At 33.9% G+C, this 13,700-nt stretch overlaps 1 protein-coding gene across 50 annotated transcripts in view; it reads right to left on the bottom strand.

Moving 5' to 3' along the window:
- Window positions 1–12,539: 12,539 nt before the first annotated feature.
- LOC145247411 (uncharacterized) overlaps window positions 12,540–13,700 on the bottom strand; it is a 116,850-nt gene continuing 115,689 nt past the window's right edge. For all 50 annotated transcript variants that reach the window (XM_080109128.1, XM_080109129.1, XM_080109141.1 and 47 more), the window contains 2 exons: window positions 13,046–13,101; window positions 12,540–12,769 (listed from right to left, as the gene is read on the bottom strand). In XM_080109128.1, coding sequence (XP_079965254.1) covers window positions 12,713–12,769; window positions 13,046–13,101 — 113 coding nt within the window. In that variant the 3' untranslated portion in view covers window positions 12,540–12,712. The remainder of the gene's footprint in view (window positions 12,770–13,045; window positions 13,102–13,700) is intronic.

Below are 13,700 nucleotides of genomic sequence, written 5' to 3'. Positions count from 1 at the left end.
ACTTCGTAGCCTAGTGGGGATTGACGTTTTTTCTTCCCTGCACCCTCTTTCCCACAGAAGAGACACTGTGAGTCTGTTTCTGCTTTATCATTATTTTATGGCAAATACTTGTCTGAGCTCCAATCTATGGTTCCCCCAGTACCTGACTTTCACGAAAAACACTCCTCTAGCTAAAACCACTATCAATAATTTCCCCCACTCTCTATCTGTGCCTAAATCTAAATGTAGATTCTATGAACAAAGCTTCTTTCTTAGAACTACATACCTGTAGAACTGTTTCGTTTTCATGCTTTCCAACTGACTACAATATGGTCGTCTTCAATTCCAATGTGAACAAGTTCTTGATGAGCCGTCCCCTTAAAATAATCCAATTTACCAAATTTTCACTAACGATAACTACAATATTTTCTCATTGACTTCTGTACACTCATTAACCCTTATCCACGAGTGGCCTCCGGATTTTGATAAGTGGTGAATCCTTTGTTTAAAAAAAAAAAAAGACGCTCTTCTGGTGTATAATACAATGCAAATTCAAAAGTTTGCAGCCAATCCTTTCTTCTTGCCAACCATTGCAGGAACACTATCTGTTGCTATACAAAATAATTTGGTTAAGTCAAAATGTTTAGCAAAATAACTAATAAATGCAATCAAATGTCTTCTGCTTTAGTTGTGTTATGAAGGGATAATAAGCAATACAATACTCCATAAATATTTGGCAACCACTAATAAGCAATACAATACTTCATAAATATTTGGCAACCACTAATAAGCAATACAATACTTCATAAATATTTGGCAACCACTAATAAGCAATACAATACTCCATAAATATTTTGCAACTACTAATAAGCAATACAATACTCCATAAATATTTTGCAACTACTAATAAGCAATACAATACTCCATAAATATTTGGCAACCACTAATAAGCAATACAATACTTCATAAATATTTGGCAACCACTAATAAGCAATACAATACTCCATAAATATTTTGCAACTACTAATAAGCAATACAATACTCCATAAATATTTGGCAACAACTATGAGGTGAGACAAATCATTTAAATCTGCTTCTATCAAGAGCAACACTGAATCCTCGGGATTATTTTAATCCAGATAGTTGTTTAGTTGATACATTTTCAAATAAATCAGTTATGCGCCTCTCAACTGATCTTGCAGAAACAGGTATTTTTCTAATTCCATAAAATATAATCTCCTTCTTTGGTAAATCACCACTTCTCAAAAAAGTTTCTTTGATGTATTCTCCATCTGCAAATGGTTTTCTTTTCAAAGTCACACATTCAGCTATTCTATAACTACATTCAGTTGCTTTATTCATCATTGCAGTTGCTTGGCTAGTTTATTTTTTGAAACCAAAAAAACTTTTTTGATGGCTTCACTTGACTCTTCTGAAGTTTAACATAGACTGGTGTTTTGTTTGAAAGTGTTTTTGTACCCTAGATGTGCAGCGCACAACACTTTCACAGCAGAAAGCACACACAGCATGATCGTTTTGTTCTAAAAATCCATATTTTTTTGTTTAATTTTCTTGAAATAGTCGATGATCAAGTTTTCTTTTCTTTGCAGCCATAATTAACAAAAATGATTTTCTGAAAATATACATAAATCATCAAACACAAATTTTGATATTTACATATACTTAAACTACATTTACATAAATTAACTATGAAATACAATTCATTATAACATGAACAAACCACAAGCTTTATTTCAAAAAGGAAAAAAAAATTCTTTAGAAAAATACAAAACAAAAGAATATTTTTCTGCATTTATAAAGAAACGTCCAATTAGTAATTTTTCTTTACCACAAGGGAGAATACTTTAAGCATCTGTGTGCCATTGGTAATTGCTTGGCGTACCAAGTGTGGCACACATGCCATAGGTTGCCAACCCCTGATCTACAACACCTACAAAATGGTGTGTAATAGCATGTAAGGTTTGCGTCTGGATTAAACATTGAGGAGAATAGAGATAATTTGGATTCGATTCAAATATATATTGTTTTGTTTTACAATGCTTATAGAATTTTTAAAAAAGTTTTCAGGTTATACAAATCATCATCATCATATTCAGTTTAAGCGTATTTTCCGTGATGGTATGCATTAGATGGCTTTAAGAAATTGATTTCAAACTAATTTATCTCTAAGTTTTTATTTATTCTGCTTTTCCTCAGATCCATTTTTATCACTATCATGCTTTCCTTAACATTTCCTCTGAAAACTGAACCTGCTACCTCAAGTGTTCTACTGACCCCAAACCTGTCATTCATTCTTTCAATATGACCATACTATTGAAGTCTACTGTCCAGATTTAATCTTCCTCTTTGGTTATCAGAACTAAATCTATCATATCATCCTCATATCACTTCTCTCCATGCAACACCTATCCTCAACCCTCACTGGCCAACTTTCACTTCCATACATGACTTTGTACCCATGCCTAGTAAACTCTCCCATTGGTTGAATATGATAAATCTCTGCTGATAATGACGGATGTACCCTGAATTTATTCCATCGACTCCTAATTCTTGTAATCGCACTTGCATCTGCTCTTTTCATCTACACTTTTCCACATTTGAGTTCTCATCCATCTTCCTGTCATCCTCCAGAATTGTTGCATTGAAATTTACGACAAGCATGCACCTGTAAAAAATATATTCTTCATCAGTGATGCTCAAGTTTTGAATCTTGTTCTTCCTTTACATACTCTATCCACCATTTTTTTTTTACATTGATAGCTTTTTAATAAAAAGCTATTAATGTAGATACGTCATTTTGATCTAAATGCATTATTTTTATTAAAGTATTTAATTATTTTTTTTATGAGTGAGTCGCCACTTACTACAGGCCAAGGGCCACTCAAGGACAAGTGTTAATGATTTTCTCACCATAATAATAGTTGAAACTGAGCAGAATTTGATTTAAGAGGATAGCTCAACAAGAATTTGCTTACATTAGACTTAAAAATGAATAAGTTATAGTTATCTGGAAAGCAGCTCCTTGGTATTGTGATCAACAGACAGGCAGTTCTTGCTCATGGAAGTTCCATTTAGTTTTAGGTGCATATAGAAAGAAAGGGAAATTGTTTATTATGGTTGTAGTCAGTTGAGTTTCTGTTATGAAGTGGGAGAACCATAGGTACGTGCTCGACTGAGCTCTAATCATGAAAATAATGATAAAACAATGAAAGATTAGTAGCATGTCATTAAGAGAAAGGGGTATTCCTCACTAGATTTTGAAATCAGTTTTGTACTCTGTCAAGGCAGGAAAAGATGCTCTCAACAGCATCTCTCCAGATGTGGCTACACAACTCAAACTTTGGAGATGTTTGACTGTTATGCAAGTAGAGGCTTGCATCAGGTTTGCGATACTTTTTAGAGCGGTAGAATAATCCAAACGTTTTTCCAGTGACGTTAGCAACATACTTAGTGTAAGTCTTCCATTTTAATTTGAAGTGAAGATCAATCCCAGAAGCTCATCAAAGCAGAGAGATTTCCTCAAGGAAATAATCATTCATTTCAATTCAGGAAAGATAAGGATTAATTGTAAAAGTAGAGAAGCTTAGTTGTCGATTTATTTAAAGTAATCAACCACCTTTTCCCCACATTACATTCTCCAGGTTTGAAGAGAAAAAAACAGGAAGATCTTGATCACTATTGCTTTTTAAAGAGTTGCCAGAGATCGTTATGTCATAAATGTCAATGAATAATCTTATAATATGATTTGGGAGATCATTGATGAATATCAAAAGAGGCTTAGGTTCAAGTATAGTTTTCTTGACTCTTCTGAAAAAAAAATGTTATTAAAATTAGTTTTTATTTCCAATCAATTTTTATAATTAATCCTGGTCAATATTTGACCTTGGATTACTATAGAGGAAGAGAGAAGAGCCTCACTCTCACACTCAGAACTACTCTTATTGTTATGACTCATTAAAAATCCTACGTTCTTTAATGAGATATTCTTTGTATGCAGTTGTATTTTGATTAGATAATCATATTTCATATGGACTCCATCTTGGTTATGTGCAAAAAATGGTATCAGCTTTAAAAATGGTGTCATCAGCAAATATACTCATCTCAGAGACAATTTTATCAGGGAGGCCATTTATGAATATCTGGAATAGTAAAGGTCCAAGGATTGATCTCTGAGGTATGCCCGCATTTATATCATATTGTTTTGATGTATGACCATCGAAGACAATCTGGATTCTTCTCTTATTTAAGAAGGATTTGATTATGTTAAGTGTTCGTCCAGTGATACCATATAATCTGATTTTCCTGAGAAGACTATCGTGCCCATGTCATACCCTGTCAAAAGCCTTAGATATATCTAGGGCTATTGCGCTACCTTCTCCTGCTTTGTCCAGTGTATGGTAAATACATTCAGAGATCACAGTTAGGATATCTGCAGTATCTTGCCTAAATCCATATTGTTGGTCAGACAGAAGGTTAACAACAGCAAGATGATGAACTATAGTTTGATTAATTATGGACTCAAATATTTTGACAAAAAGAGTGAGGAGGCTGATGGGGCGATAATTCAATGGGTTAGTTCTTTTGCCATAATTCTTGTAAACTGGTAGTGCTGTGCTTGCTTTACAAATACTTCAATGGAATGTGCTCTGACAAACTTACTGCTCTTGTGCTTCTTCAGCGTAAATACATCCGAGCGATCCAACAATTAGCAAAATCCCACCCCTTCAATGTGGAGGTCCCCAAACATCGTATGGCTTTCTACTATAATAGCTTTTTTCTCTAACACTTCTAGCTGTGAAATTCCCTCCTTACTTTCTGTTTCCCCAACTACACTAACATGCAGCAAATTAAATGTTATATGAACAAACATCATGCTATACAACTTCTCTCTACTCTGTCCTGTAGTCTTCATCTTCCAAGAGCGATGTTTCTGACAAAAGGTGAAGAAAATGGTGTCCCTTGCATTGATTGTGTTTACTTAGTGTTAGCTGTATGTAGTGATGACAAGTTAATTTTCTTTCATCTATCTTTGTTGCCATATCATTAATAAGAGTGCCGGAGGTAAATGTTTTATCTGGGCTGGTATTCCAAGAATCTAAACATTGGATTATCTTCCAGTAGGTTGTCCAATCAGCAAGTTCGAAATACTGGGGCTGTTGTATTGCCATTTAGTGAATGGAGCCTAAATCATGCAGTAGTTTCTTAATGCCTTATTGTTGTCAACTGCTCTGGCTTTTCTTTCTTCAGTGGTTTACAAAGATTATCTCTTCTTCTGTGTGTCATCTTTCAACTCATCTATTTATTGCTTCGACAAATGTTGCGCCAATACCAGCATGAAAGGAAAAAAAAAAAAAGAAGAAACTTAAACTCAGTTTTCCAATTTCTACTACCAGCTCTCCTTTTCCGGCATTAAGGGTCTGTATTCCAACTTCTCAAAGGTTGAAAAGGTTGAAATCCATTTACAGGTTAAATGAATAAAAGTTATTCAAATATGCCATCAAAATTCGACTATTAGGAACCTCATGGAATTTGTGCCTGAATTAGGGAAGGCTTCCCATGTGGCAGGAACATCTCCAAAGAAAACCATAAATTGCTCACTGTTTTTATACAGCACTTACTCATCACACTGCATTCCTTTTTGCCCTTTATTACATACAGAATGATACAGTTACTATCTTTGAGAGTATCTCTGAGAAAATTGACTATATCATACCTGTTTGCTCTTTTGCAAGCACTCATGTATGCAGTAACTTTTAATATTCATAATGTTAAATGACAAGCTCATTCAAACAAAACTCAAGGAATATTTTTTTACAATTTTTCTGTTATGATCTAACAGAGATTGATGACAAATTTACTTGCACAACCAATGCTGACAGACATTTTACAAGTCATCTTTAGCTTTTCCTGATAACGTCCTGAACAATGCTCATCCACTATTCAGCCTCCATTAAGATCTTTGATGCCATTTTCCATCACAGAATGTATTGTTACTTGATGACTCATATCTTTCATATTAGAAATTCTTCAGCATTCCACTTTTGAAAAGAATGTTTCTTGTATTGCAATTGGTCAATCGTTGATATTGAGAGCTTCATTTCACAAGAAATTCTAACAGAGACCAAACAGCCAGTCTTAGTACATCTTTGAATGTTCCACCACAATTGCTAACAGAAATCATTATATCAATTACTTTCATCGAAGTGTATGCTCTGAAAAGATAGCTGTTTTTAATACTGCCTGAAACTACTGTAAAATGTTATGGAAATGGAGTTCTATACTAAATCTGTTAAATCTACAGAGGTTGAACAGAGTGGCTTGCTTGGCATATAACCAACAGATTCCTAAACAAATGTAAAACCTCTATTCCAACTATTTTCAATGAACCAGAGATGATTTTTTCAGCATTTGATAAAATGAAACATTTTACAAAGAACTTTATATCAAATTCCACTCTTAGCAATCATCTACCTCCTGAATCTCCCCTTATGATTGTATACATGCTGAGTGACATCTGTATATCTGTCTGTGATATTACTAAACTTATCAAGAACCTTGATGTCAACAAAACAATTTGTCTTGACAACATTCCCATCATAGTGCTTAAGAAGTTGCAACTGAAAGTAAATCTTATTCTTAAAAAGTTGCTCAGTCATTGTTAAATGCTTCCCATCATCTTGGTAAATTTCGTCAGTTTGACCAGTATTTACAAATACTAGAGATCGATCTATTGCATCTCAGTACAGACTACTCAATCGCCTGCATGTAGTCTGTACTGAGATGCAACAGACCGATCTCAAGTAAGTTGCTTGAATCTGATAACTCAAAAAGATGTTAATCACCTCAGCACAAAAAATCAATTCAATAACAAGCAATATGAATTTCATCCTGAAAAATCAACAGCTGATGTGCCTATTAATATCACACAGTGTATCGATCGAGAGGAGAGTCATTTCTAGAGCAATAGTTTTTGACATATCAAAAGCCTGGCAAGAAGGTTTCATTTCGAAACTTGCTTACTATAGAATATTAGGAAATGTCTTCTCAATCATTAAGTCCCTTTTCTCTAATACGTTTAAAGGAATCATTATTGATTGCCAGAAATCTGAAGCACATAGTATCAATGCCAGCTGCCTTAAGGATCCATTCTGAGCGTGTCTCTCTTTGTGATCTTCATTAATGATCTTCCAGATCACATTCTAAGATCATATGTTGACATTTATGTAGACACAACCATCTATGGTATCACTTTGAAAATCATTAATAATCAGAACTTTTCTGTTTCTCTCTCTCTCTCTCTCTCTCTCTCTCTCTCTCTCTCTCTCTCTTCTTATTTTTAACACAAAACTCTCCTTTCACTACTAATGTTTGGATTCTCACGTTACATTTATTGAAATGAATGATTTTTTTCTTTGAAGAAACCTCCTGCATTAATAAACGTCTATGATTATCCTTCATCCGACGATAAAATGGAAAACTTAAATCAAATTAGTTGGTAAGGCTGCTGGAAAATGGTTGAATAATTCTGCTGCTCCAGAAGGTATCTATCTTCTGCTGAAATCATCTACCTAACCAGAAATTTCATGTTTTATACCCAACAGTGTGTCCTTCTGCTTCTTCCACTGTTTTTCTGTATTTCTTGAAGTGGTCTATTGTCATTAGTAAAATGGTTGGATCATTCTACTAATCCAATCGTCTACCTGTATGAGTCAAATATGTGCTAAGATGGAATAGTGTTGGCACGTCCGGGGAGGGGAGCTGCTAAGAGTATCCTGTCCTACTTTGACAGAGTTCAAAATTGGTTTTGAAATCTAGTGGGCGAATCTTTCTTTTTCACCTTACTTCCTCTTATAAAAGAGACATTGTGAATTTGCTCTATTGTTAATTTCATGGCAGGTGCTCAACTGAATTTCTATGTATGATACCCCCCCCCGTAGAACATTCACAGCAGACCCTCGTCTAGCTACAACAACTGCTAATAATTTCCCTTATTTTCTATCTGTGTAAATGTGAATTCCATGAACAAAGTTTATTTCTGAGAATTGCCATGTGTGGCCTATTGTCATTGGTAAAATGATTAAATCATTATACTGCCCCAGAAAGTATCTCACTCCTGACTTAATCCTCTATCTTTGTGAGTCAATTATGTTCTAAGATGGAGTACTGTGGCCACATCTAGGGAAGCACCACTCTTTCCTGCCTTGACAAACTACAAAAATAGTCTTTGAAATCTAGTGGTGGATGTTCTTTTCCATTCTATACGGCCTCTTTCTCACAGAAGATATGTTGCTAGTATTTCTCTATTCTATCTTTATTTTCATGGTAGCTGCTCACCATGGCTCCAATTTACGGTTCTCCCTGTAAAACATTCACAAGAACTTGTCTGGCTACAACCACTATAAATAAAATTCGTTTCTTTCTTTGTACACCTAAAACATAACTTTCATTTCTTTCCAAGAATTACCCATGGAACACAACACAATGGGACTGTTTCCCAGCTGACTACAACATGGTCGTTTTCAAGTTCAAGTTAACAAATTCTTCTTAATGTGTCCTCTTAAATAATCAAGTTTTGCTCAGATTCAACCACTGTTACCAATCCTTACCTTATCCTTCAGTAGCCTTTGGGCCTTGATAATTAGTGACCTATTAGTACACACAAAAACGTGTACAAATATGTATATATGTAAACATTTTCACAATCGGACAATGCCACAGCCCACACAAACTATGTAAACCACAAACTGAAAGCCTTGAGTCACTTGTATGCGAGTACTTGAGTTTTGAATAGCAAAGTACTTACCTTCCATGCAAGTGACTCTAATTCCAAATCCTAAGTTCGAATGTGTCCTACTGATGAGCCCAAAAGAGAGTGAAACTTAGATCTAGGGCTTTCAGGGTTTATGTGAGCAGTTACTTGACTGTTGAAATAATTATATGATATTTCACATTAAAATCTAATATATATATTAGATTCTATCATAATAAGTATATGTTTGATATTGAGGATAAAGCACTGTTATAGGAAATATTAAATTAATGATGCAAAAAGTAAAGTTACATACATTCCAATTATGAGCAGAAAGTCATTGCAGTATATATATATAGTCATTCATATACAGCACTGTTTTGTTGGATCACAATCACATCATGGTATATATGCTGGAGTCCTTCAGGGATCCATCCTGGGCCGAACTCTCTTCCTGATCTACATTAATGATCTTCCAAATCACATCCTTACATCATTCATAGACATTTATGCTGATGACACTACAATATATGGTAGCACATCAAAAACCGTGAACAAGTTTTTTCTGATTCTCTCTGATTCTACCTTCTTTGATCTTGAGCATGTGGTACAATGGGGAAAGAGGTGGCTGGTTACTTTTAATGCATCTAAAACCAAGCTTTTATCTCTACATCATCTACGCTCTGATGCCAGTCTGGCATCGGTTGAAATGAATGGCTCTCGTCTTGGGGAGGCTTCATCTTTTGACAAGCTTCTGGGCATGGCCTTTACTACTGACCTGAAATATATCAAATCCATTGCCAAGGTCATTGGAAAAATGCTGGGAACCTTCAACCAGTAGATATCTCACTCCTGATGCAATTCTCTACCTATATAAAAGCCACATATGGGCAAGAGCTGCTAGAAACAGCTTATCCTGCCTTGACAGAGTTCAAAATAGACTTTGTAGCCAAGTAGGGATACCCTTTTCTCTTCCTTGCAACCTCTTTCCCACAGAAGAGACGTTGTGAGCCTATCTCTGCTTTATCGTAATTTCCATGGCAAGTGCTCATCTGAGCTTCAATCTAAGGTCCCGCCTCGCCAAACTTTCACAAAAAACACTCATCTAGTCCAAACCACTATCGATAATTTCCCACACTCTTTATCTATGCCTAAATTAAAATGTAGATTCCATGAATAAAGCTTCTTTCTTGGAACTGCACGCCTGTGGAACTCTCTTTCGATTACTTGCTTTCCAGCTGACTACAATCTGATTGTCTTCAAGTCCATCATGAACAAGTTCTTGATGAACCGTCCCTCTAAGAAATCCAATTTACAAAATTCCCACTACTGTTGTTTAATATGCTATAATCACATTGACTAAAATATACCCATTAACCCTTATCCTCGAGTGGCCTCCGGGCTTTGATAAGTGGTGATTCCTATGTAAAAAAAAAAACCAAAAACTTATCAGTACGGCTAAACATCCATTTTTCCTCAGTAGTGGATCGAACCTACAACCGTCATGTTGACAGCTCTAACCATCAGACTACAGATCAGTGCCCGTAAATATTTCTCCTCAAGTGTCTATTAAATTAACAACTTGCCTATCGCAGACAGTGCTCAAACCATCATTTGTATATAAACAAATAAATAGTGGGCTTCGCTTAATTGCTTAAATACGCATCGAGTGAAAATATATTTACAAAGTGCTCAACCCAAAGAGGTGGGGGGGGGACTTAATAGTCTTCTACATACAGTACTGTTTCGTTGTATCACAACTCATTCACGGCTAGACATACACCTTTCCCCATTCGTGGATCAAACCTACAACCGTTGTGTTGACAGTATATATATATATATATATATATATATATATATATATATATATATATATATATATATGCTTTTTATTTTTTATTACGGTATCTTTCTGTTAAGTTACATTATTGTTTCAGCTACCGGCCGTTTTTTTGGCCGTCTGTAGCTTCCTCAGACTTTTACAGGGTTCTGTAAAAGTCTGAGGAAGCTACAGAGTGCCAAAAAACGGCTGGGTAGCTGAAACAATAATGTAACTTAACAGAAAGATACCGTAATAAAAAATAAAACGCATATTTGCTTTACAATACAACAGTATTGAGCACTTTCTTCAGTTTTTATTAATTACCATTTCTACTATATATATATATATATATATATATATATATATATATATATATATATATATATATATATATATATATATATATATATATATCGTGACTCAGTCTTTCTTTATTGCCCCTCATCTTTCCCTTTCTTTGGAGGGGACAACTTACTTATGATCCTTCACCGCTAACACCGGGGCTGGCCTTTTTCGCTTTTTCCATGGGTTGACAGCCTCGAGCGTTTAACTCCTACCGCCTCCACCTTTCTCTCCTCGACGTCAGACCTTTGCTGTAAGTTTTCCCTTTATTTCGTTTCCACATTGGGACTTTGATTAATTTCTTACTTTCTATTTCGTTAGTATTTTGGACTTATTCAATTTCGACGTATTTTTAAGCATTTACTGCTTTCCCCTTCCACACCAAGCTTATGCTAATTCTGTTTAATTCTTTCTTTCTGTTTTCAGTTTTTACCTTCTTCATTTTTAATAAACCTGTTGATTCAATGACAAAATTTCTTCAGAGTTTTAATTTTGGAGAAGTGTTTATACTTTCTGTCATAAGATTAAAACACTCTAGACAATGGAGCACATGATCTTTACGGGACGGAACAATATATATATATATATATATATATATATATATATATATATATATATATATATATATATATATATATATATATAATGAAATAAGAATTACAGTTAAGTTTACCAAAATGATCCAAGATGGCAAAACTAAAGTATATTATAAATGTTAAAGAATTAATATTTATAAAGTAATCTCAACCTGATGTAAAAGCTTGATAAAACCAAATAGGAGATAGAGCTTATAATAAGAACAAGTAGTTAATAAAACATGTTAAAAAACACTTTGAAAAATAGTTAAAAACATATTTAATTTTAAAAAGGAAACACTAAATAAGGGGATAGTCCTTAATCCACGGAGTTTCAAAGAAATACTTTCCTTCTCATCAGAGGGTAGTATTTAGCAAAATGCGGGATCGGATTTTGCTTGCAAAAGTATTTAATGAAACTACAAGTAAGTCATATTTGATAACAAAAAGTGGAGCAGAGGGAATAGGGTGAAGAAAAAAAAAAAAAGAAAGTGATTTCACTTGAATCGATAGTCTGGTGAAGGGTAAAGCATCCAATGACGGTAAAACCCAAAAATGCAGAATCCAAGAAAATTTGGGACAATTAATCAGAATCGAAATTGGGAATCGGAAAAATCAGAACCTTTTCGGGTATCGAAATCGGTATCAGAATCGGAAAAATTTATGCTGATTTTCCAATGCCAAAAACGATTCTTTTAATTGACTTTTTTATTTGATCTTGCTTAAAATAAAATCTTTCTACTAATAAAATAATAAATATTTATTGATTTTTTAAACTACCAGTAAAACTGAAAACTATAGATCATCCCCCGTCAAGTGTATTTTTACGTTTAAAAACATATCTACACATTTGACATGTGTTTCAACAGTAATGAGGAAATATAGCAACTTTATAAATATTTAGAGATTTATGAAAGATTGGAATTGGAATCGGTAATTGTATCGGAATCGGGGATTTAGTACGGAATCAGTAAATGTATTGGAATTGGGAAAAATATTGGAATCGTCTCATCACTAATATATATAAAATAAGAAAAACGTCAAAGACGTCGTTTAAGAATATATTTATTATTAAAGCATACAGAATATCTGAAACTGAAAATTTATAAAGAAATTTCTTGTATAACTAGGCATGAGTGTATTGAAAAAAGAAGAGTCAGGTGTTTATTTTATCTAACGATATCCCTTAAAAAGAACACATCCATCAGAATCATGTCTTCATCTTCAAGAAGCTTGGGGTTTCTTCGTGCTAGTAGGGTGAGCATCGTTCTGCGTGACCGTCTGTGGAAGGAAAAAGAAAATAAATAATCATGAAATTACAAACAACATAAACTTGTTGTTCAAAACATTAGCTAAAATAAAATATTCATGTTATTAGATTTTATTCCGAATAAACTACCATTGAATGTTGGGTCTGAAATACTAGAGTTAATCTGGGTGTAAAAAATAAAGAAAATGGAGAAAAAAAAATAAAAAAGAGGAAAGAGGAGGATACCCCCTCCCCCCGTAATATTTTAATAAAGCGCTGTTAATATTCATAATATTAATATCACTTACGTTACTTTTTACTTTAGAGGGTGCTGTAGCAGGTGCTTCTTGAGCGTTTCTTTTAACTGAAAAAAAAATAAATAAAAATAATAATTATAATAATAATAATGCTGGATGTCGTAATAATTAACAAGAAAGAAAAGTCCTGCCAAATTATATATTTACAAATTGTTTCAGCTAGAGGAAAATCCTCAAAGAGAGGAAAAGTCCAACTAGCATCGTCAGAATTCATAGAATATAAAAAAGGCTTAGCACAAACTCATCTAACTCCAGCATTTTTAGCCTACACAAACCCTTCTTTGAAAATGCTTTAAAGGAATCTGGATATTCCAACCCTAATATTACATACTTGGACCCTAATAAACCCAACAATACAAATAGGAATAACAGATCCCGCAAAGTCCTCTGGTTTAACCCTCCCTATAATAATATGATAAAAACTAAATTAGGTAAAAAATTCTTCATGCTTCTTAATCACCACTTCCCCCCTAGTAATATTCTACATAAAATTTTTAATAAGAACACTATTAAGCTTAGCAACAGTTGCACAAATAATCTAGAAAATAAAATTAAAAAACACAACAATAAAATACTAAATAACCACAACTATAATAACAATGGTCAAAATAACTGTAACTGCCTTAACAAACCCTAATGCCCGCTC

Source organism: Euprymna scolopes, chromosome 25 (assembly GCF_053919585.1).
Source record: "Euprymna scolopes isolate OS-2025 chromosome 25, ASM5391958v1, whole genome shotgun sequence".
NCBI classification, from domain to species: Eukaryota; Metazoa; Mollusca; class Cephalopoda; order Sepiida; family Sepiolidae; genus Euprymna; species Euprymna scolopes.
Note: the sequence above shows the minus strand (reverse complement) of the source record. Positions and strands in the feature narration are given on the sequence as shown.